We start from the raw sequence: 22,757 nt of genomic DNA, 5'->3' as shown, positions 1-22,757 counted from the left end.
AAGACATAGAACAATGAAGAGAAATCCTGCATTAGTTGGGGTGGGAGGAGACAGTGCTAAGGTCGTAGTGGGAGGAAGTAACACTAGCGATCAATGCCAGGGGTGTCAGTCTAAGAACATGGATGCAGTGCAAGAAGAAACCTAATAACCTCACACAAGTTGTGAAGGTCAATGGAAGATCTTACCAACTGCACCACTGGCCTTATCTACTGCTGAGTTCACTACATCATCCGTCTACAAACAGTCTCTATCAAATAGCCCTATAATCCTTTTGTTTTATCTCACTCTCACACTGTTACAATCACTCACAGGTCTCACACTGGCAGTTTCTCAAGCATGCCAGTCACACCACCCAAATATATTGCCGGACGGTCATTGGCACACTACCCTCTTTCTTATGACAAAGATAAAGATTAATGGCGGCTGAGGATTAGCGGAGAACAAATGCACTCACATTTTTAACCCATATGGAGGAGATAGCATTCGGCATAGGGAAAGTTTGTTTATTCGTCACAAGTAAGGCTTACTTCAACACTGCAATGAAGTTACTGTGAAATTCCCTCAGTCGCCACACTCCGGTGCCTGTTCAGGTCAATGCACCTAACCAGCACGTCTTTCAGATTATGGGAGGAAACCAGAGCACCCGGAGGAAACCCATGCAGACAAGGGGAGAATGTGCAAACTCCCCACAGACAGTGACCTGGGTCCCTGGTGCTGTGAGGCAGCAGGGCTAACCACTGTGCCACCGTGCTGCCCCAAGAAGAGACATTACTGAGGCCATGGTAAATTAGCAAGGCTGAAGCAATGGACTGTGAGAATATCCTCCTTCTTTCATCCCACTTCTGCTGCATACAGATAAATCAAGAAGGGTTTTTGCTGTTATTCAGGGAAGTTTGCCTATGAAGAAGTACAAAGCAGACCTGTCTCCTTTCCTGAGATGGGCAGGAGGAAACAGTCCATTATCCTCCAGATGTTATAGTTTAACAGCTGCAAGTAAAGGGCCAACTTCTGCCTTTGAAGTTATCAAAGTCAGACAGAACCATTAGGGAATGACTGGCTTCTTTCTAACTTTATGTTTTCTTAGGATGCGATTAGTTCATTGTTAGGGTTCCTTACTGCAGGGCTATGATTTACTGTTACGAATATGATTTTGGGGCCACTGAGGCATAAATAGAACATAAAAGTCTGCTGATGTGACACTTTAAGGATGGTGTATATTACATATGTATGATACTATCCTTAACGTGTGATGAGAGTAGATTTTTCTGTTCTATTTATGCCTGTGTTACAAAAATCATACTCATAACATAAATATTTTAATTGCCTGTCTTGTATTCCAGTAAAGTGACAGCTACCTCTGCCACAGGAGGTGAATGAAGGGAAAGTTTGTCAGTCTGTTTGCCTGTAAACAAGATGACTTGGATCTTCCAACAATAGCAATGATGAGCAGAATGCTGCTCTACTCCCAGGACTCAACATCACTGCATATTCCTTCCGGGATCAGGTCGGGGCGGGGGGTGGGGGGGGGAGGGGGTTGTCGGAGGTAATTGGGTTCAATTGAGGGTATGGTTGGAGGGGTAGTCAAGTCAGAGGGGTAGTCAGGCAACCCCTGACTATTAGGGTCATAAGGACATAAGAACATTAGAAATAGGAGCAGGAGTAGGCCATCTAGCCCCTCGAGCCTGCCCCGCCATTCAATAAGATCATGGCTGATCTGTCGCGGCTCAGTTCCACTTACCCGCCTGTTCCCCATAACCCTTAATCCCCTTACTGATTACAGATCTATCTACCCGTGACTTAAACATATTCAACTAATAGGGAACGTGAGCTGGGTTTAGACCATCGTGAGACAGGTTAGTTTTACCATACTGATGATGATTACAAAGTGTTGTTGCAGTAGTAATCCTGCTCAGTACGAGAGGAACCGCAGGTTCGGATATTTGGTGTATGTATTTGGCTGAGGGTCAGTTTGGTGGGGGTGCTAGTTAAGTCAGGTCAAGGGGTTAGTCAGGTGGTCTGGGGAAGTCAGGGCAGGTCAGGGGGAGTCAGGATGGTGGCCGGAGGGGGTGACTGAGGAGTCATTTGTGGAGTTACTCAGGTGTTAGACCAGATTTTAATCTTTAAAGCGTTTACTGGGTAACTATCAACAAAGGTCCAATGAAACAGTCCCAACCTTCGACTCTAACTCAGAGTGAGAAACATTTGCTGAGGGACCCAGGGAGCAACTTCCCGGGCAAATCCCACGTAGTACTGCGTGTTGGGATTTCCACAGGGTCCCGACATGCATGTTCAGTCGTGTGCCCACTTTCCAATGACCAGAAAGTTTTCCTGCTATCTCAAGAACTAATGGATAAATGTCAACTAAACTTACCACACAGGCAGTGTATGGCCCAAGGAACAATTTATTAGCTTTTGGCAGCAATCCAGATTCAAGTCCTGGAATTTTTTTAACGGCTTTGTTAATGTTGGGAGATCGGGCAAATTAACTTTTTTAAAAGAGTATTACAGGGTGTTTGATTCAGAATGCTATTGATTGTTTTGGAATGTTGTGGATTGTCTCAGTTGTGGTGCAATTTGTCATAGCTGCCAACATGCGAGCAGAGTTTTCAGAACAGGTTGTTGGTTGTGGATTGGCCTGATGTTTTTACAATGAGATGGAAGCTCTCAATAAAAAAATGTTTATTTTTCAGCTTTATAGTTACACAGCTTCAACCAGGCAGGGAAAAGTCTCAAGGAAGAGCCACATAATTAAAATCATATTGAATTAACACATTGTAGCAGAGATATGCACCCAGCTGAAAGCTAGATAAAAAGGTAGTACTTAGAGACCATCTGATTCATTAATAGATTGTACTCAACAACAACCTATACTTAGATAGCCCCTTTGATGTAATGAAACTCCTAAGGCTCTTCATGGGAGCGTCATTGAACAGAATATGACACCAAGCCACATAAGGAGATATTAGGTTAGGTGGTGAAAAAGGGTGAGCAATGTCTCAAAAGAGTAAAGTGGATAAAGAGGCAGAGAGGACTCAGGTAGAGATTGGACCCTAGTCCAATGAAAACACTGCCACCAGTGGTGGAGCAGTTATGATTGGGAATGGACAAGAGGCTGGAATTACAGAAGCACAGATATCTTGGAGGGTTGTGGGATTGGAGGAGATTACGCAGGAATTTACAGTGAAAGTCATTTGATTTGGAAACATTTATGTATTTTTGACTTAAAACTTTTACATTTCTTTTCCTCAGAGTTTCTTGAAAGCATTGACGTCATTTATCAAGATCTCCTGATGGGAAAAAATCCAAACGCTGTGATTGTGCCAACTTCTTCAGTCCAACAGCATCGCTTGCTGTCTAATGATACAGCAACACAGGAAGGTGTTGATGCATCTCAGTTTTATGAGTGTTTGGAAACACTCTGTGACAGATATAAGCACAAGTAAGTATTATTGCTAAAATATTTCTTTCCTGTCAGTTGTGTCTGGTGAATTTGTCATTTATGTCCTGATTGCCCAGATGTTGATCAGTTTTCTTCTTCCTTTTCTCGTTGTTTATGTCATTTTGTTTTCCTGCTAATATTCACCACTCAGATTGTGTTACATTTCCCGACTGATGTAAATTTCCTCACCCATCACATTCTACCAATAAAATTAATTAAATTCCCAAGAATATTCCCTTTCTTTCTCTATACTCTAGCATTAGTAGGTGGCACAGTGGTTAGCACGGCTGCCTCACAGCGCCAGAGACCTGGGTTTGATTCCCAGCTTCTGCCACTGTCTATGTGGAGTTTGCATGTTCTCCCCGTGTCTGCGTGGGTTTCCTCCGGGTGCTCCGGTTTCCTCCCACGCTAGCATGGGCAATCTGTCGCAATTCAGGTGTTGATGTTTATAGACCTCTTGTCAGCCTAGATTATTACACAATCCATGTGGAATGAACAGAATTGCACGGTGAAGCTGATGTAAATAATCAGGCGACAAGACAAGAATTCCCCAAAATCAATGCAGTGTTCAAACCTGGGACAAATCTCTGTTCCACACTGCAGCAGCTCTGTATTTGGAGTATTGTGAGCAGTTTTGGGCCCCACATCTAAGGAAGGATGTGCTGGCCTTGGAAAGGGTTCAGAGGAGGTTCACAAGAATGATCCCTGGAATGAAGAGCTTGTCGTATGTGAAATGGCTGAGGACTCTGGGTCTGTACTCATTGGAGTTTAGAAGGATAAGGATCTTATTGAAACTTATAGGATACTGCGAGGCCTGGATAGAGTGGACGTGGAGAGGATGTTTCCACGAGTAGGAAAGACTAGAATCAGAGGGCATAGCCTCAGGCTAAAGAGGCGACTCTTTAGAACAGAGATGAGGAGGAATTTCTCCAACCAGAAAGTCTTCAATCTGTGGAACTCTTTGCCACAGAAGGCTGTGGAGGCCAGGTGACTGAGAGTATTTAAGACAGAGATAGATAGGTTCTTGATTAATAAGGAGATCGGGGTTATGGGGGAAAGGCAGGAAAATGGGGATGAGAAAAATATCAGCCATATTGAACGGCGGAACAGACGCAATGGGCCAAGTGGCCTAATTCTGCTGAAACATTTTCCATAGCTCGCCTGTGACATCCATCACCCAACTGCACTTAGGTCAACCCATCTTTCTCATGCTCTTCACATTGTCCTCTTGGTAATTCTCTGGTCTTTGTTGTTTGCAGACCTTGCTATGCACAAACTGGTTACTATGAAGAGTAACAATATTTCAAAAGATAAATAGTTAGATATGAATTGCTGAAAAAGAGACATGCTATCAAAGCTTTTCATCTTGCACTCATCAGGATAGATGCAAGAATGTCAAATATCAAAGGGAACAACAATTTATGCTGCATGAGAAGAGGGCACTTATCGTTTAGCTAATCGAGCCTGATTGACCGAGATATTGCAATGGAGAATGCACCAGGGAATTATTATCCAACCAGCTTTTGTCTGATTCAAGAACAGTGCAATACCTAGACACAGTGGCACAGTGGTTGGCATTACTGCCTCACAGCACCAGGGACCCGAGTTCAATTCTCGGCTTGGGTCACTGTGTGGAGTTTGGATGGTCTACCTGTGTCCGTGTGGGTTTTCTCCGGATGCTCTGGTTTCCACCCTCAGTCCGAAAGACGTGCTGGTTAGGTGCATTGGCCATGCTAAATTCTCCCTCAGTGTACCCGAACAGGCGCTGGAGTGTGGCGACTCAGGGATTTTCACAGTAATTTCATTGCAGTATTAACGTAAGCCTAATGTGACAATAATAAATAAACGTAATGTTCCTTTAGCCTGCAGAGGACTTTCCCCTGCACATGTAGCCTCAAGCAAGGATAAGTCAGATATATTGCAAGGCCAACTAATAATCTTCAATTAGTTGTAAGTGTAATTCTCGACACACTCGAGTTTGTTCAGCAAGTGCTGCCCAATCATGGAATCACATCTAATGTTAGACATTTATGGTGAAGGTTTTTGCATCATCACAGAGATGTCCATGATACTATATAAATGCAAGACATTTTCTTTCTCAGCCTCCAAATTCTCACTCCACCATACTCCAACAATTCTTTTGATTTTTCTTCCATTTCCTATGCACTGTGTATCCGTGCTTCAGGGTCAGACTTTGCCATTCACCGTCTTTCATCACACAGGTTCCATATACACCCTGTACTTTATCACTTATTTCTTTCCCTTTCTTGAACGTTTAAAAAATACTCTGCATATATTTTGCAATTAAAGGCTCCACGATTTAGTTTGTACTGTTGGGGGATAATTCTTTTTTTAAATTTATTCATGTTATGGGACATGATTGTCTCTGACTGGGTCAGCATTTATTCCCTGTCCCCACCTGCCCTCCATTTCAGAGGGCAGTTGAGAGTCAACATGTTGCTGTGGCTCTGGAGTCGCATATAGGCCAGACCAGGTGAGGACGGCAGATTTCCTTCCCTGCAGGACATCAGTGAACCAGATGGGTTTTTCCAACAATCGACAATGGTTTTGTGGTCATCAGTAGACTCTTAATTCCAGATCTTTATTGAGTCACATGTAGGCCAGACCAGGTGAGGACGGCAGATTTCCTTCCCTGCAGGACATCAGTGAACCAGATGGGTTTTTCCAACAATCGACAATGGTTTTGTGGTCATCAGTAGACTCTTAATTCCAGATCTTTATTGAATTCAAATCTCACCATCTCCCCTATATCTTATTTATATTTACAGCCTATAAATTGATGCATAGGTCCTCAGATGTTTAGGTAAATGTTTTGAAGCAACGGAATGCACTGTGAAAGGATACTTACACTGAGGGTGAAAACAAACCCAATCAAATATTAGGAATAGAAAGAATTGACCTTAAAAGATTGAAATGAAGAGCAGAGTGAATTACAGTGAATTCAGAGGGATGGTTACTTATTTCACATTCAGTTTAATATTCCCATTCATCAGCAATTCCAGTGCAGATCAATAAACCCAGAAATGGCCCTGAGGTACATTCCAAAGAAGCTGTTTATACACAAGTCAGAAGATTGAGTTTTCTGAGTTAGATTCAGGTTTACAGCTTGCTGTAGCCTCGGAGCAGAGAGAAACAAGGAGTGGCAGCACAGACTGACGGGGAGAATATCAGTATAAACTGACTAGAGAGGGTGAGGAGTGCTATCGTAAACTGAGAATAAGGGGTGCAAAGATTGCCTATGGGAGTTGAATGGGAAATCAATATCACTATGACACTATTTGAAAACAACATAACCGGCATGTTTAGTAACAGAAGGACAATTTTATTTAAGCGTAATAGCCAGCAAACCTCTCACTGAATTAAGAATTCCCCACAATTTATGCCAGAATGCTCCTGTTATTAAATGTTAAACATACTGGCAGCTCTAATTGCAGCAAGTTTATTTTTTTAAAATAACTGCACTTACAAGCATATTTCCTAGGTTGGTCAACTTTCCTGAGGCTGTGCCAGCTTTTTTGAAGCAATCCTTAACTTTTAACAGTTTTCTAGGTTGCAGCATGTACGCCTCCTGTCACTTCCACACATTCAAACAAAGAACAAAGAACAGTACAGCACAGGAAACAGGCCCTTCGGCCCTCCAAGCCTGCGCCGCTCATTGGTCCAACTAAACCATTTGTTTATATCCCTCCATTCCCAGTCTGCTCATGTGACTATCCAAGTCTTAAACGATGCCAGCGTGTCTGCCTCCACCACCCTACTTGGCAGTGCATTCCAGGCCCCCACCAGCCTCTGTGTAAAATACGTCCCTCTGATATCTGAGTTACACCTCGCCCCTCTCACCTTGAGCCCGTGACCCCTCGTGATCGTCATCTCCGACCTGGGAAAAAGCTTCCCACTGTTCACCCTATCTATACCCCTCATAATTTTATACACCCCTATTAGGTCTACCCTCATTCTCCATCTTTCCAGGGAGAACATCCCCAGTTTACCCAATCTCTCCTCATAGCTAAGACCCTCCATACCAGGCAACATCCTGGTAAACCTCCTCTGCACTCTCTCCAAAGCCTCCATGTCCTTCTGGTAGTGCGGCGACCAGAACTGGATGCAGTACTCCAAATGTGGCCTAACCAACGTTCTATACAGCTGCAATATCAGACTCCAGTTTTTATACTCTATACCCCGTCCTATAAAGGCAAGCATGCCATATGCCTTCTTCACCACCTTCTCCACCTGTGCTGCCACCTTCAAGGATTTATGGACTTGCACACCTAGGTCCCTCTGTGTTTCTATACTCTTGATGGCCCTGCCATTTATTGTATAACTCCACCCTACATTAGTTCTACCAAAATGGTTTTTTTTAATTTTTTTTTTTCTTTTAGCTTCTTATTTATTTATTTGTAACAATTTTCACTCAGGACCTTTGAATCCTACATCAAAACCCAATTTGGTAATGTGCATTGAAATTACAAGTTAATAAAGAACAAAGGCTTGGAGGAATAAGTACATTTATCATAAAATTATCAAACTGCATTACTGTTTGAAAAGACAAAAAGATTCCATACCAAGATCCTTAAATAAATTACTATTTCACAACCAGGTGTACTTTCAAAATATATAACTAAAAATCCCACTGTGACTCAGGAGCCTGGATAGATAATTGCATTAAGACAATTGTAGGTAGCTTCTCATCCTCCAAAAAAAAAGTTTGGACTTCACTCCTTGAGAGGATGAGATAAAGTAGCTGATTACTAAATTAAGAAATCAGTTCTATTTCCAGGAATCTAATCACTGCATTTTTCTGGAATCGTCCAAATCTATTTACTAACTTTAATGTACAATAACCTGAAGAAAATGTATTCCTCTTAATTAAATAATTTGTATCATGTGCCAGTAAAGAATTACTATTCAATGGAAGTCCATTACTTTTGTATTACAATTCCCTCAGCCAGTTCAAGCGAGTTGATTAAAAGAAATCAAAAACATTAAAAAATATTTCAGCCTTTTCACAAAAAAATTACAAAATTACAGTAAACTGGTTTACATTGCCTTGAGAAGGACAGGCTTTGCCTTATTTTGTTTACTTTATTAGTGGTCACAAGTAGGCTTACATTAACATAGCAATGAAGTTACTGTGAAAATCCCCCAGTCACCACATTCCAGCACCTGTTCGGGGACACTGAGGGAGAATTTAGCATGGCCAATGCACCTAATCAGCACATTTTTCAGACTGTGGGAGGAAATCAGAGCATCCGGAGGAAACCCATGCAGACATGGGGAGAACGTGCAGACTCCACACAGACGGTGACCTGAGCTGGGAATTGAACCCGGTCCCTGGCACTGTGAGGCAGCAGTGCTAACCACTATACAACCATGCCGCCCCACAGACCATCACGGGGGTATCTACCACCTTCGCAGTCCCCATGCCCTTCTCACTGTGCCAGTCCCAGTCTCTGCAGCTTTCACATGCTCACTGTAATGTGCTCACCATCTGAAAAGATTCAGTGATATAAGGAAGCAAAGAGATTTTGCTGCTTTTCAGAACCCTCCACAGAGCTATGCAGATGACATGATAAGCACTGTTTGTTGTTTAAATTGAACTGTGCTTTATCTTTGTTTAAATCGTAAGATCTCGCAATAGAACCCACTGAAGTTAATGTTTTGTTAAAACCGGTCGTAGGCAATCTTATTTACCTTGTACGAACTCCATCAGTACAAACCAAAAGAGTTATTACTGGGAAACTGTTTTTAAAACAGCTTCCTCCAAACTGATACCAACACAAACCTAGCACTGGAACCATAAATTCCACGGCAAAATAAAATAGGTTTGGAGTTCGGCAGGATTTACGTTCTGGAGTTTGTGCCAAAGTTCAATCCATGCCAGATGGATTCTGGCATGAACTCAGCAATTTCAGCAGGTTAGTGGAGCAGTGAGCCACAAAGCAGAGACAAGTTAAATCTGAAAGCATGCCAGTTCCTTTTCTAAACATATGAAGTTTCTGTTTATTCAGCAGAGTAAAGGTTAATAAACTGCTGGCTGCATCTTATACTATTCCAAATAATCAAGAGACATAAAGGACAGTGATCCTAAAGGAAATGTTTAGTCTATGTCTCCAGACTTAAAATACATGGTCATATAGCAGTGGCCTACATCCTTTCTGTTTAGTGAAGGCATGCTGTGTGACAGCGCAACATACTCAGCCATCCATTAGAGAAATTAGCTTTTTCGTGGAACCTCCCCTTGTGACTACAGACTGCTTGGGCCTCAATAGTACAATGATCCAGCTACTTGTGAAGTCATGGATGGCTACCGTGCCCTAGTTTACAAGTCTACCCACCTGATTTCACAGAATCTTAGAATCCTTCAGTGCAGAAGGAGGCCATTCGGCCCATTGAGTCTGCACCGATCACAATCCCACCCAAGCCTTATCCCCAAACCCCATGCATTTACCCTAGCTAGTCCCCCTGACGCTAAGGGGCAATTTAGCATGGTCAATCCACCTAACCCGCACATCTTTGGACTGTGGGAGGAAACCGGAGCACCCGGAGGAAACCCATGCAGACACAGGGAGAATGTGCAGACTCCACACAGACAGTGACCCAAGCCAGGAATCGAACCTGGGTCCCCGGCGCTGTGAGGCAGCAGTGCTAACCACTGTGCTACCGTGCTGCCCTATTTTGTGCCCGCCTGTAAAATTCATCCCTACATCTGACTTCTTTCCACGGCCCAGAACTTTTTTTGCATTGCAACCCCTCCAAGACATCGCTAATAGACAGGCAAAATAGATCTCCTTTCTCGTCGAAGAGCCTCTGCTCAGATCTTCCACCAAGAACAGTTCACTGGTGCCATTTGACACTGAGTGCCCTCCAGACAGCATCCTGACCACCCTCCAGACAGCACAGTGAGTGTCCTCCAGACACGACTCTCAAGGATAGGAAAGCAATGGAAGAATTGGCAGGTTCCCAAAAATATAACACAAGAAGTAGCTCCAAAGGTACTCGACTTTGCATTGTCAGACCTGGAACAGGTGTTCTGCCCCATTACAGACAGATACAAAATGTTCCAGCTTAAACCCCATCGGGAAATAATGGCTGAAATTTCCTGTCCTCTCCAATGCTGCGGGAATTGTAGAGGGCGGGACAAGAAATTCATCGGACCATTTAAAGGTCGGTTGGCCTCGAGTTGGAATTTCCAATCTTGGGGTACATGCAGCTGGAAAATCCTGCCCAATATTTGGAGTAACACTGTTGTAGAAAACATTGCAGAACGTTTGTTCCAGTGAAAACACAGGGCAGAATATCAGAACTGCACCTTCGCCTTTTGATTCAGCACTTTCCAGATTCAACTCTGAGTTCAACAATTTCAAACCACTATCTCTGTCCTCATGTTTTGTTTCCTTTCCTCTGCGTGTTTCAGCTTTTCTCTTATTTTTCCTTTCATCTCACCTGCTCTATTCTTTCTTTGTTTCGTTTCTTGCCCTATCACCATTCTCCTTGGCCCTGGAGGACTAAGTGTTCTATCATTCAATTTCTGTTGTCATCCACCCAGACCTTCTCATTTTGTCCCATCCTCCCCTTTCCCCCAGCCCTTGCTCAAAATTTATTACATCACTAAATAAATTTATTACATCATTAAATAAATTTATGATATCATTAAGTGTTCCCAGTCCTGATGAAATGTCATTGATGTGAAACACTAGCTCTATTTCAATCTCCACTGAGGTTGCCTGAGCTGCTGAACATTTCCAACCATTTCTGTTCCTATTTTCAGACTCCCAGCTTCTGCTTTCTTCAGCAGAAGGCGGCACGGTGGCACAGTGGTTCCCCTGCTGCCTCACAGCACCAGGCACCCAGGTTCAATTCCCAGCTTGGGTCACTGTCCGTGTGGAGTTTGCACGTGCTCCCAGTGTCTGCGTGATTTTCTTCCGGGTGCTCTGGTTTCCTCCCACAGTCCGAATGATATGCTGGTTAGGTGCAGTGGCCTTGCTAAATTCTCCCTCAGTGTACCCGAACAGGCTCGGGAATGTGGCAATTAGAGGATTTTCACAGTAACTTCACTGCAGTGTTAATGTAAGCCTAATTGTGACAGCAATAAATAAACGTTAAACTTTAGAAAGCCATTGTGACTTCTCACGGTTTTATAGCGTTCATTAATCTGATGTAAGGAAAGGTTAAAAGATTATTGAAGAGTTTTGGGTCTAGGAACACCCACTGGACCACTTGCAGATCCTCCATGTTGCATCAATAACATGCCCTGGCCTTGGTTTTTATATAGTGACTTTGGGAGAACATTCTACTGCAGGAAATCACTATAACAGCCTTTCCCCACAGCCGACAGTGGAAAACAACATGTCTTATATATTTTTATCATCCTGTCCTGTCAAGGAGCTGGAGTCAGGACAAACAGATGAGTTTAATGAATGGGAACTAAGAACAGTAAATCAGCTGTCTGCAAAGCTCTCAGAGTACCGTGCAGGATTCATTGTTTCTGATTATGCGTGTCTGGTAACTGCAGCTATTCTCAATGTTCTTGATTGGTTGAGGCCGGGTGTGGACTCCAACTAAGTAAACAGACACCAACAGAAGGTGAACTGGAGCTGGTATGAGCATGGGCCAGATATTTTGCACAGAATGCTTGTAAATAAACCAGTTGCACACTTGTAGAAACAAATTTTCTCTTTACATTGCTGTGCAATATATAAAGAGTACAACAAACTGGTGAAATCCAACACATAATATAGACAAGTTATTTGTCTGATTCAACCGCACTACATTGTGGCAGTTCAATAAACAAGTAGGTCTTAATTCTTTCTGTCTTCTTGAGGTGTGGCCCTTCTAATGTGTTAATGTTTGGATCACAAGATTGCTCTGCATTTAGCTAAAATAGATAGTTGAACAGTTGATACTTCTAAGGTGTCTCAAAATTCAACTCAAAGGGAGAAGATCCACCAAGAGGAAGTTTAGAACATTTTCCTAAGTTTGAGTGTCTAGAGATTTGTTTCCCTCTGTGGAGTTACCAGCACTTTCTTTATTACTCTCAGGCAAAGATACTGAAAGACATTTCCAATCCCTGACTACCCAGATTTTAGTGAACATACCCCATTAGCTTTCATTCAAAGGACACTGGTGTTCAAAAATGTGGTTTAATGGATTCTCAAACTCTGCTTTTATCAGAGAACCTTAAAAGGGTTACTGAAGGAGATCATTCGCTGCATTTAACCCCTGCCCTTTCCTCGTAGCTCTTCAGGTGTTTTTGAAAGTCACAATTGACTCTACTTCCATCACACTTTAGGGATTGCATTGTAACCACTCGCTGTGTAAAAGGATTTTTCCTCATGCCGCCTTTGGCTCTGTTGTCAATCACCTTAAATGGATGCCCTGTAGCTCTCCACACTTCTACCATTGGGAATAGTTTGTCTCTATCTACTCCACCCAAACCCTGTGTGAATTTGATCAGTTGGAGCATTACAATGAACAGTTGTAGGTCCACATAATCTCCTGGGAAGAAATATCCTTTGTGTTCACAACTGGGAACTGCGCATAGCATCTGAATCCAGTAACCTGGTGTTGTGAGACTTCTTACTGTGCCTACCCCAGTCCAACGCTGGCATCTTCACCCCTTTGATTAATAACTCAGTTACTGAAAAGCAGTCACTGCTACAGCAAAGTGTTCCATCCTGAGTGGTAGGGATAAGGTGCAAATTGGGAAAAGTTTGGGCAGTTGGTGTTCTACTAAGTTAGTCAGTCCAACCTTTTTTGATGACCTGAATATTGGTGCCAGCTACAACATCTGTTTAGTTCCTCAGCGATTGTTAAATCTAAAAATTGTCTTGTCTTAGATTTATCATAGGTTCCTCTTTAGCATTTACCCTCACATTTGTCTCATATACCCATTGAAAATAGATTGTGTATATACTGTGAATATGCTTTATGTTTTATTAAATGAAATTGAGAAAGATATGAAGAACAGATACCTCTTTCTCTTTACAGTTACCCACCAACTCCCTACATTAAGCAGATCCTCCACAAAGTGCAGCGAGTAACCTTCTTCGGATTTCTGATGGCTCTTACAAAGCATGAGGGGATTAGCTGCAAATTAGGTAGGAAATAATTAGTCTGGTGACAAATGGGGGAGGGGGGCACAGATGAGGAGAGGTGGTTTGCTGGAATTTAAAATATAAGTTGATTGCATTAAACATTAATGTTGATTAGTCTAACAATCAGATATTTCGTGTGGAAGATTCCAGGTGGGAAGCAACAAGTGGGTTTATATTGGCCAATGTGACTATCTCTGGTTATTAATGCTGAAGTGGGCTGTTTTTAAATGCATCCTATCATTTCATTTTCTCATTTGTCCTATGAGATCTTTTGCCTTTTCAAAATTTAATCTTTCATGGGATGTGGGCATCGCTGGCAAGGGCAGTATTTGTTTGCCCATCTCTAATTGCCCCTTGACCTGAGTGGCTTTCTCGGCCATTTCAGAGGGATTTCAGAGTCAACCACATTGTGGGTCTAGAGTCAATGCAGGCCAGGCCAGACAGCATAAGGGTGACAGATTTCCTTTCCTCAAGGACATTAGTGAATCAGTTGGGTTTTTTGACAGTCAATGATAGTTGTCATGGTCACCATTACTGAGACTAGCTTGGGTGGCACAGTGGTTAGCATTGCTGCCTCACAGCGCCAGGGACCTGGGTTCGATTCCTGGCTTGGGTCACTGTGTGTGTGGGGAGTCTGCACATTCTCCCCATGTCTGTGTGGGTTTTCTCCAGGTGCTCCAGTTTCCTCCCACAGTCTGAAAGATGTGCTGGTTAGGTGCATTGGCCATGCTAAATTATCCCTCAGTGTACCTGAACAGGTGCCGGAGTGTGACGACTAGGGGATTTTCACAGTAACTTCATTGCAGTGTTAATGTAAGCTTACTAGTGACTAATAAATAAACTTTACTTTAACTTTATATTCCAGAAATTTTAAAATTTAGGTTTCACCAGCTGCTGTGGTGTGATCTGAACCCTGTCCCCAGAGCCTCTGGGTTCCTAATCCTATGACACCACCACTACGCCATCTTGTCCCCTTAATCTACAATCACATTATTGGCCTCGAAGTGTTGCTCTGTAATTAACTGTTTCCTAATGCAATTTATTCTTTACAAATCTATGCATTGTTAATGTGTGCAACTCAGAAGAGGTGATAAACAGAAAAGGTCACTGGGTGACAAAATGTGAAATTCTGTTTTTGTTACATTGGATTTTTCTTCTAGTTTTAGAATCGTATTACCTTTATTCATTTGTCTTTTTTTGTTATTTTTCATGCACCCCTTTTCCTCTTTGTCTATTTCTGAAGCCTTCATTGCCCCTTTTATACACTGGAGGAGCCAACTAACCTTGTTCATTGTTAAGCATGGCCCTTTAAAAAGGCAGCGAAATGACATGCGCCAACATCTTGTTGCCGTTTACGCCCGCAGGATTCTCACTGACGGCACACCCCCATCACGGGCTTCTCGGCAGTGAGCATTGAGCTCACTGGGAAACCCCATTGACAATGACAGGGCCCTAAGCTCCTACCATCAGTGAGCGGCGTGGCGCGCTGCTTCCTGGCACTACCAAATGCACCACAGAGGGGGAGGACGATCCTGCCCATGATTCTCAGGCTCATTGGCAGGGATTTTGTCAACAGTTCCTGCCGTTCATAACATTGTAATGGGAAGTGTGCATCTTGTCCAAAGATGTGCAGATTAGGTGGATTAACCATGTTAAATTGCCCCTTAGCAAGCGAAGGTGTGTCAGCTACTGGCGGATTAAATGCATGGGGTAGGGCTGGGGTGAGATGCTCTGATGGAGAGTCGGTGCAGACTCGATGGACTGAATGGCCTCCTTCTGCACTGCAGGGATTCTATGATTAACCCACTGCCAGGCAATCAAAATTTCACATACCGTCATAATTAGCTCTTCTCACTCACTACAGTTCCTGCTCTGACAGGCTCCATAAGATTCTTCCCATTCTCCCTGATACAGCTCTCATTGCTGGGGTTCCCGCTTTCTCCGAACACTGGGCTGAGTTGTCTAACTCTGACAAGGGCTGGCAGTCAGTTCCAAGCAGCTTACTCCTGACTGAATGCCCTGCATCAATACATTCCAAACTGCTGCGCTGTGTCCCATTTGGCAAAACACAAACTGCAAAGACACTCATCGCGACGTTTATGGTAGGTTTATTGAAACGGTAGGTCCGTAAAAGAATGGAATGAAAAGAATTTACAGGCGCCCTGTGTGTCTGGAGTTATTCAGCCTACACCAGGTGTTACAATAACTTGAGACTAACAGATCACAGCGCACAAGCTGCACCAATTCCCTCTCCACCCCACCCCCACCATGTAAAAGATTTGAGCAATGCAGTGTGTGGCTGTATTTTTGTAAGGAGCATTCTACATACATGTACTGCATCATTGCATATTTATGTTAATGTCACAAGTAAGCTGACATTAACACTGCAATGAAGATACTGTGAAAATTTATATCCATTCCTCTGAGGCGGTCCCTCAGGATCGGGGATGAACTGATTTCACTCTGGTTCAGTAAGATAGCTGATAAATCAGCGTACATCCTGCAGAGCCTGCCATGTGCAGGGCAGGTGCTGCAGGAAGAGTCGGGTGGATAAGATTTTCGGAGGTTTGTGCGCTCCCTCTGCCGTCTCTCGATGTGTCTGGAGCCCTCTCCAGACAACTTCCTACATTTTAGTCGGTCTCAGGCCAGGGTCTCCCAGGAGTCAGCAGGGATCCGTCACCGGATAGAAGCACATTCCAGGCATTCAGGGATCTTTCACCACCTGCTGTGGTGGGATTCGAACCCAGATCCCCAGAACATTATGCTGTGAATCTGGACTACTGGTCCAACGACAATACCACTAATACTGGACTAGCAATCCAGAGACAGGGGGTCAACCTGGGGATGCGGGTTCAAATCCAACCACAGCAGATGGTGAAATTTGAATTCAATAAAAAAAATCTGGAATTAAGAATCTACTGATGACCATGAAACCATTGTTGGAAAAACCCATTTGGGTCACTAATGTCCTTTAGGAAGGGAAATCTGCCATCCTTATCTGGTCTGGCCTACACGTGACTCCAAAGCAATGTGGTTGACTCTTAACTGGCCCCTGAAATGATCCAGCAAGACATGTATCAAAATCGTTACAAAGCCTAAAAGGAATGAAACCGGACGGACCACCCAATATCGACTGAGGCACCAGAAACAGCAAGAGCAAACCCAGCCCTGTCAACCCTGCAGAATCCGCTTTACTAACACAGCCGTGCTTATGCCAACATTGGGAGAGCTGTATCACAGACTAGTCAAATAGGCAAACCATCTCCTCCTCAGGGGCAATTAGGGATGGGCAATAAATGCTGGCCTGACCAGCGGCACCCACAATCTCCTGAATGAAGTTTTTAAAATGGTTATTCTGTTCTGTTAAGAGCTACTTATCGCATTCGTTCAGTCTGTTAGGATAAAATTGCAGTCACAAATTACAATAAGCTTGTATTTATGATAAAACGCTGTGATGTATACTGACTTTTAAGATAAACGTTACCATGAGAATTGTATGTTTATCGAAACAAGTAAGTTGTGTAGAACTGAATATATTGAAAAGAAAGAAGTTGTCGGGCTGGTGGGAAAGGGCAAGTGCGTGGGAAGGTTGGACATTGCTCAGAAAGAGCCAACACAGAGAGTTGCGAATCACAAAATGATCCAGTGTGAAATGTGTGCCCACATATTTGTAAATAGGGACGGCATGGTGGCACAGTGGTTGGCACTGCTGCCTCTCAGCACCAGGGACCCGTGTTCAATTCTGGCCTCAGGTCACTGTCTGTGTGGAGTTTGCACATTCTCCCCATGTCTGCATGGGTTTCCTCCCACAGTCCAAAGATATACAGGTTAGGTGGATTGGCTGTGCTAAATTGTCCCTTAGTATCCCAAGATGTGAGGGTTAGGGGGATTAGCAGGGTAAGAATGTGTAGTTATAGGAATGGGGGCCAGGTGGGATTGTTGTCAGTGTAGGCTCAGTGGGCCGAATAGCCTTCTTCGGCACTGTAGGATTTCTATAATTCTGTATCAGAGTTAACTGGGGCAGAGTGTGGGATGAGAATGAAGCATTCATCTCATGTGCTGCACAATGCTTTGAGCTCCAATAAGAGAGCAAAATAAAAGCAAAATACTGCGGATGCTGGAGTGTGAAACAAAAGCAGAAAACGCTGGAAAATCTCAGCAGGTTTGACAGCATCTGTGGGGAGAGAATGGAGCCAACGTTTCAAGTCTAGATGACCCTTTGTCAGAGAATGGCCAGCCTTTAGGGTGAGCCACACACAGCACTGCACAGAGTGAACGCACACAGACATGGACAGAACGCGTGCCACTGTTTGTAGTATTGAGTCGTCGGTGGCACAAAGAGACGTGGAATGGACGCCAGCTCCCCCCCTCCCCCACCCCCCGCCCCCCACCCCCACCCCCCGCCCAGCCGTTCAGTGCTCGAGGACACCATCAAAGGGCTGAGGTGGTAACAGATGGCACGGGGTTGGGGGGGCAGTCACAGGGCTTCCTGATCATCTCCCTCTGTGGTCACTCTGAGTTGATTCTGAGTGACTTCCCACTTCACAATGCGTTCATCGTGTCCTGTGTGAACATTTATAACACAACTGACAAAAATGGTGTTTGCTCGGAGGACTGTCAGCTTTTCATCCACCTGGGAGGATGGGTGAAAATTGATGGGTGGTAAATACATTTGGAAGATTCGAGTGCCATCCAGTGATAGAATTAATGTAATACAGGGAAGTGAGATCGGGGGGGGGGGGGTCATCCTCCCCGCGCGCTGCACTGCTTTTGTAGCGGGCCGGGAGACTCCTAACGCAGTCCGTTTCACAGGCTCCCCACTGGACTTCCTGGCCTCTACGCATCTCCCAGTGCCCGATTTCCAGCGCCATCAGCTCCACACCAGAAATCGGAGCTGCCTAATATATACAGACCCTAATTTAAATAGCATTTAAATGCCACTCGCAGGCCTGGGACTGAGGTTTCTGGGCCCACTGGCCTCTCCACCCCCCTCCCCAAGCCAGGAGTATTTCACTGTACTGGGGTTTACCATAGCTCCCTACTTACAGGGGGCTGGCAACCTGACCCCGATGGAATATGGGGGGGGGTGGGGTGGGGTGCAATTGAGGGCAGAGTGCCCATGCCCGGGTGCACCTTAGCACTGCCCTCTGGGCATAGGGGCAGTGTGAAGGCGGTGAGTCCTGATGGGGTAGGGGGTGGGGGACCTGCTGCCACTCTGCACTTTGAGCTGAGTGACAGATGGAGGGAGACCAGCAATCAGGGTTCACCATCGGGGTTGGTGGGGTGGGGGGGGGGGGGGGCGTGGGGGGGTGGTGGGCAGCCTGCTTGTGGGGGTGGGTGGGGGGGGGGTGGGGGCGGAGAGGCGGTGGTCGGGGCTGCGAAGGGACGCTTGGGGATGTCAGAGCTGCAGGGTGGGTGGAGGGTCAGGACTGCTGGTGGGGGGGGTCGGTCTCCAACACAATTCTCCAAGGCGGCCTTCACAACATACAACAACACAGACTCGCTGAGCAGAAACTGATAGCCAAATTCCACACACATGAGGACTGCCTCAGCCGGAATCTTGGGTTCATGTCACACTATCTGTAATTCCCACGACTTGCCTGGGCTTGCAAAATCTCACTAACTGTCCTGTCTGGAGACAATACACATCTCTTTAACCTGGGCTTAACCCTCTCTCCACTCACATTGTCTGTACCTTTAAGACTTGATTACCTGTAAAGACTCGCATTCCAACCATTGTCTTGTAAATTGAGTTTGTGTCTGTATATGCCCTGTTTATGAGCACAACTCCTGACTCACCTGAAGAAGGGGCGACATTCCAAAAGCTCGTGCTGCCAAATAAACCTGTTGGACTTTAACCTGGTGTTGTGAGACTTCTTACTGTGCCCACCCCAGTCCAACACCGGCATCTCCACATCATGGGACTCGAACCCAGAGCTTCTGGTTCAGAGGCAGGGACAACACTCACTGTGCTACAAGACCTAATTGGAATTATACTTATACTTAAAGCTGTCTTTCTCAGTGATTTCATTTGTGAGTAATATTGTTGACAGAAACATGTTACACTAAGATGTCTCACAACACCAGGTTAACGTCCAACAGGTTTATTTGGAATCACAAGCTTTCGGAGCACTGCTCCTTCATCAGGTGAATGGAGAGGTGGTTTCACAAACACGGCATATATAGACAAAGACACAATACACACTAACGGTTGGAATGCGAGTCTTTACAGGTAATCAAGTCTTTTCAGGAGCAGCGCTCCGAAAGTTGAGATTCCACGTAAACCTATTGGACTTTAACCTGGTGTTGTGGGACTTCTTACTGTGTCCACCCCAGTCCAACGCCAACATCTCCACATCATACACACGTTAATTCGTACTTGCTAAAAATACACTAATGCAAATAATTTAATTTTTTTCTTATTCTTGGTGTGAAGAAACAAAATGTCAGAAAAATTATAACAACTTTAATCCAACTATTCCTCACTTTAGATTTTTTTGAGATCATTGCATCTAAAGTTATAATTTTTTTTTTGTTTACAGGAATTCTTCCCAGTAAGACAGAACTTCTTGTCGATTCAGACATGGACCGAGAGCTGGAGAAAGTGTATGTGAAAGAATATCTGTACAGTAAACATTTACAATTTTGTAATTCCAGCATTTTGTTTGATTGATGCTGAATTGATTCTCACCTAGGGATGATTATCCAAGCGGAATTTGGGAAGAGATATCAGGACCGAGTTTCCTTTTCACCCATAAATCCCGTTATATATTTTTCACGTGTGCAAGTTGACTTCGGGAATATTTTGCGGATCAGCTAATTACTTCCCATCGAGAGCGTGCTGGACCAAACTGCTGCGTTTGAGTTGGTGTTTACACCCAGTTTGAGGATAGTCAGAGCGTGAGGATAAGGGGTAAACCTTTTAGGACTGAGGTGAGGAGAAATTTCTTCACCCAGAGGGTGGTGGATGTGTGGAATTCACTCCCACAGAATATAGTGGAGGCCAAAACGTGTGATTTCAGAACAAAATTAGATAAAGCTCTTGAGGCTAAAGGGATAACGGGATACGGGGGGAATCAGGATATCGAATTCAGTGATCAGCCTTGATCAAAATGAATGACAAAGCAGGCTCGAAGGGCCGAATGGCCTGCTCCTGATTCTAGTTTCTATGTTTACCTATAGGGACAGCAAGTTTGTCGTTTTTCCAAAATCTTATTCATAAAATTTGTAAAGGTACAGTGCGTAACAGATGGTGCTGGTGTGTTACATGTTACTGCTGCCATCAGCAGGAATATTGTGGCACTGCAGCCCTCATTTTAATTCATTTCCTTGCCCTGGGTGGTGTCCCCCGGATGCCCGTGTTATTCCGTCTCTGTAATTTGCCTACATAATACAGACTTCTCAGACTTTCCCAAACTGTGTCACAGTTTAAAATAGAACTGAAAAGTCAAACTTAATAAGAAAATATGGTGTATGACAGTTACCTATTGCACCCTCCAGGATAAATCTAACTGAGATTGCAATGTCTACTGTTAAAACTGCAAGGCAACAGTGTGACACATAGCTTGTGCATTTATTCAATCCCATAAATTTAAGCAGGATTTAATTATTTAATCTCACAACTCAAGTGTGTTGATAAATCCCATCAAACTCCCTCAGCTTTTCATGGTTCTGCGTTGTTTGACTCTCTGTTCCACTGTTTAAGCTGTGCAGTCAAGAAGCAGAGATACTTTCGGCAGGAGGCGATGGTGGATGTTCTATTGTAAATGTTTAATCTCGTTGTGTTTACGTCTGTTGGCAGAATTGAACACATGCTGAATAGCCAGACCGCCAGCGCCCAAGCACTCTCGCAGAAGGAACCAAACAGAAAAATCGGCCATCGCAAGACTCTGGCGCAGCGTAAGAAAGTGGACATTGAAAGCGATGGCTCAACTGAAGAAACTGATTCTTCTGAAAACTAACTCCCCAACGTGCTTTGCTGCCTCGTTACAAAATAGTTACTGTCAATTATCCTCCTGTTTGCTAACGTGTTTATGATGTGGAGATGCCGACGTTGGACTGAGGTAGACACAGCAAGAAGGCTCACAACACCAGGTTAAAATCCAACAGGTTTACTTGGAATCACAAGCTTTCGGAACACTGCTCCACTGATTCCAAATAAACCTGTTGGATTTTAACCTGGTGTGGTGAGACTTCTTACTAAAGTGTTTAAAGAGTCTTCCGCCATGGTTAGGGACAGTGCACATTCTGTTCATCACTGAGACATCACTTTGAGTCTAATTGGATGAATGGCCTGTTTCTGCCAGATTTCCTTCTGTACCGTAGGAATTCTATGATTATCCTATGATTTCGTGAACTGGTTTTGAGTTGCTTCAGCCCAGTTCCTATGGGGAGGGGAGGGGGGGGTGGGGTTTGATATCATCACAAAAATTACCTGAAAGAAAAACTGTGTCGCGGTCTCACCCAGTGACCCTTTCATCCTGGCTTTCTGAAAGGTTGCATTAAGGAATTAATTCTGTCCACCTGACCTGTTCATTTCCTTCGCAATGATGTCCATTACTTGTTAAGAGCGAAAAGTAGAAGCTATTACATTTTAGTCTACTTCAGCCAGAATTTAATGAAACTTGGATTTTTCATTTTACAAAAAAATGGCAAGTAGCACAATAACTGGCGTTCCAGAAATCTTAGCTCAACTGCAGCACGGAAAAGAAAGAAATGGTCATCTCTTGACTGAAAGATTCAGAGTGGCACACTGTGGCACTGTGGCACTGCTGCCTCACAGTTCCAGTGACCCGGGTTCCATTCCCGGCAGCACAGTGGCACAGTGGTTAGCACTGCTGCCTCACAGTTCCAGTGACCCGGGTTCAATTCCAGCTTCAGGTCACTGTCCGTGTGCAGTTTGCACATTCTCCCCGTGTCTGTGTGGGTTTCCTCCGGGTGCTCTGGTTTCCTCCCACACAGTAAAAAGTCTGACAACACCAGGTTTTAGTCCAACCTATTTATTTGATAATATACTCACAAGCTTTCGGGGTTAGTCCCTTCGTCAGGTGAATGGAGAGTTCTGGCCTCAGACAGAGCATGTAAAGCACAGACAGTTTAGAGATTACTGATCTCCATTCACCTGACGAAGGGACTAACCCCGAAAGCTTGTGAGTATATTATCAAATAAATAGGTTGGACTAAAACCTGGTGTTGTCAGACTT

The 22,757-nt window shown here is 44.2% G+C and overlaps 1 protein-coding gene across 1 annotated transcript in view; it reads left to right on the top strand.

Annotated features, from left to right (window-relative positions):
* cstpp1 (centriolar satellite-associated tubulin polyglutamylase complex regulator 1) overlaps nucleotides 1–22,426 on the top strand; it is a 265,683-nt gene extending 243,257 nt beyond the window's left edge. The window contains exons 6-9 of the mRNA XM_080191528.1: nucleotides 3,250–3,439; nucleotides 13,448–13,557; nucleotides 20,097–20,160; nucleotides 21,356–22,426. Of these exons, the coding sequence (XP_080047654.1) occupies nucleotides 3,250–3,439; nucleotides 13,448–13,557; nucleotides 20,097–20,160; nucleotides 21,356–21,515 (524 nt within the window). The 3' untranslated portion in view covers nucleotides 21,516–22,426. The remainder of the gene's footprint in view (nucleotides 1–3,249; nucleotides 3,440–13,447; nucleotides 13,558–20,096; nucleotides 20,161–21,355) is intronic.
* The last annotated feature ends 331 nt before the right edge of the window (nucleotides 22,427–22,757 follow it).

Source organism: Carcharhinus amblyrhynchos, chromosome 6, assembly GCF_965287045.1.
Source record: "Carcharhinus amblyrhynchos chromosome 6, sCarAmb.v2.hapA, whole genome shotgun sequence".
Lineage (NCBI taxonomy): Eukaryota > Metazoa > Chordata > Chondrichthyes > Carcharhiniformes > Carcharhinidae > Carcharhinus > Carcharhinus amblyrhynchos.
Note: the sequence above shows the minus strand (reverse complement) of the source record. Positions and strands in the feature narration are given on the sequence as shown.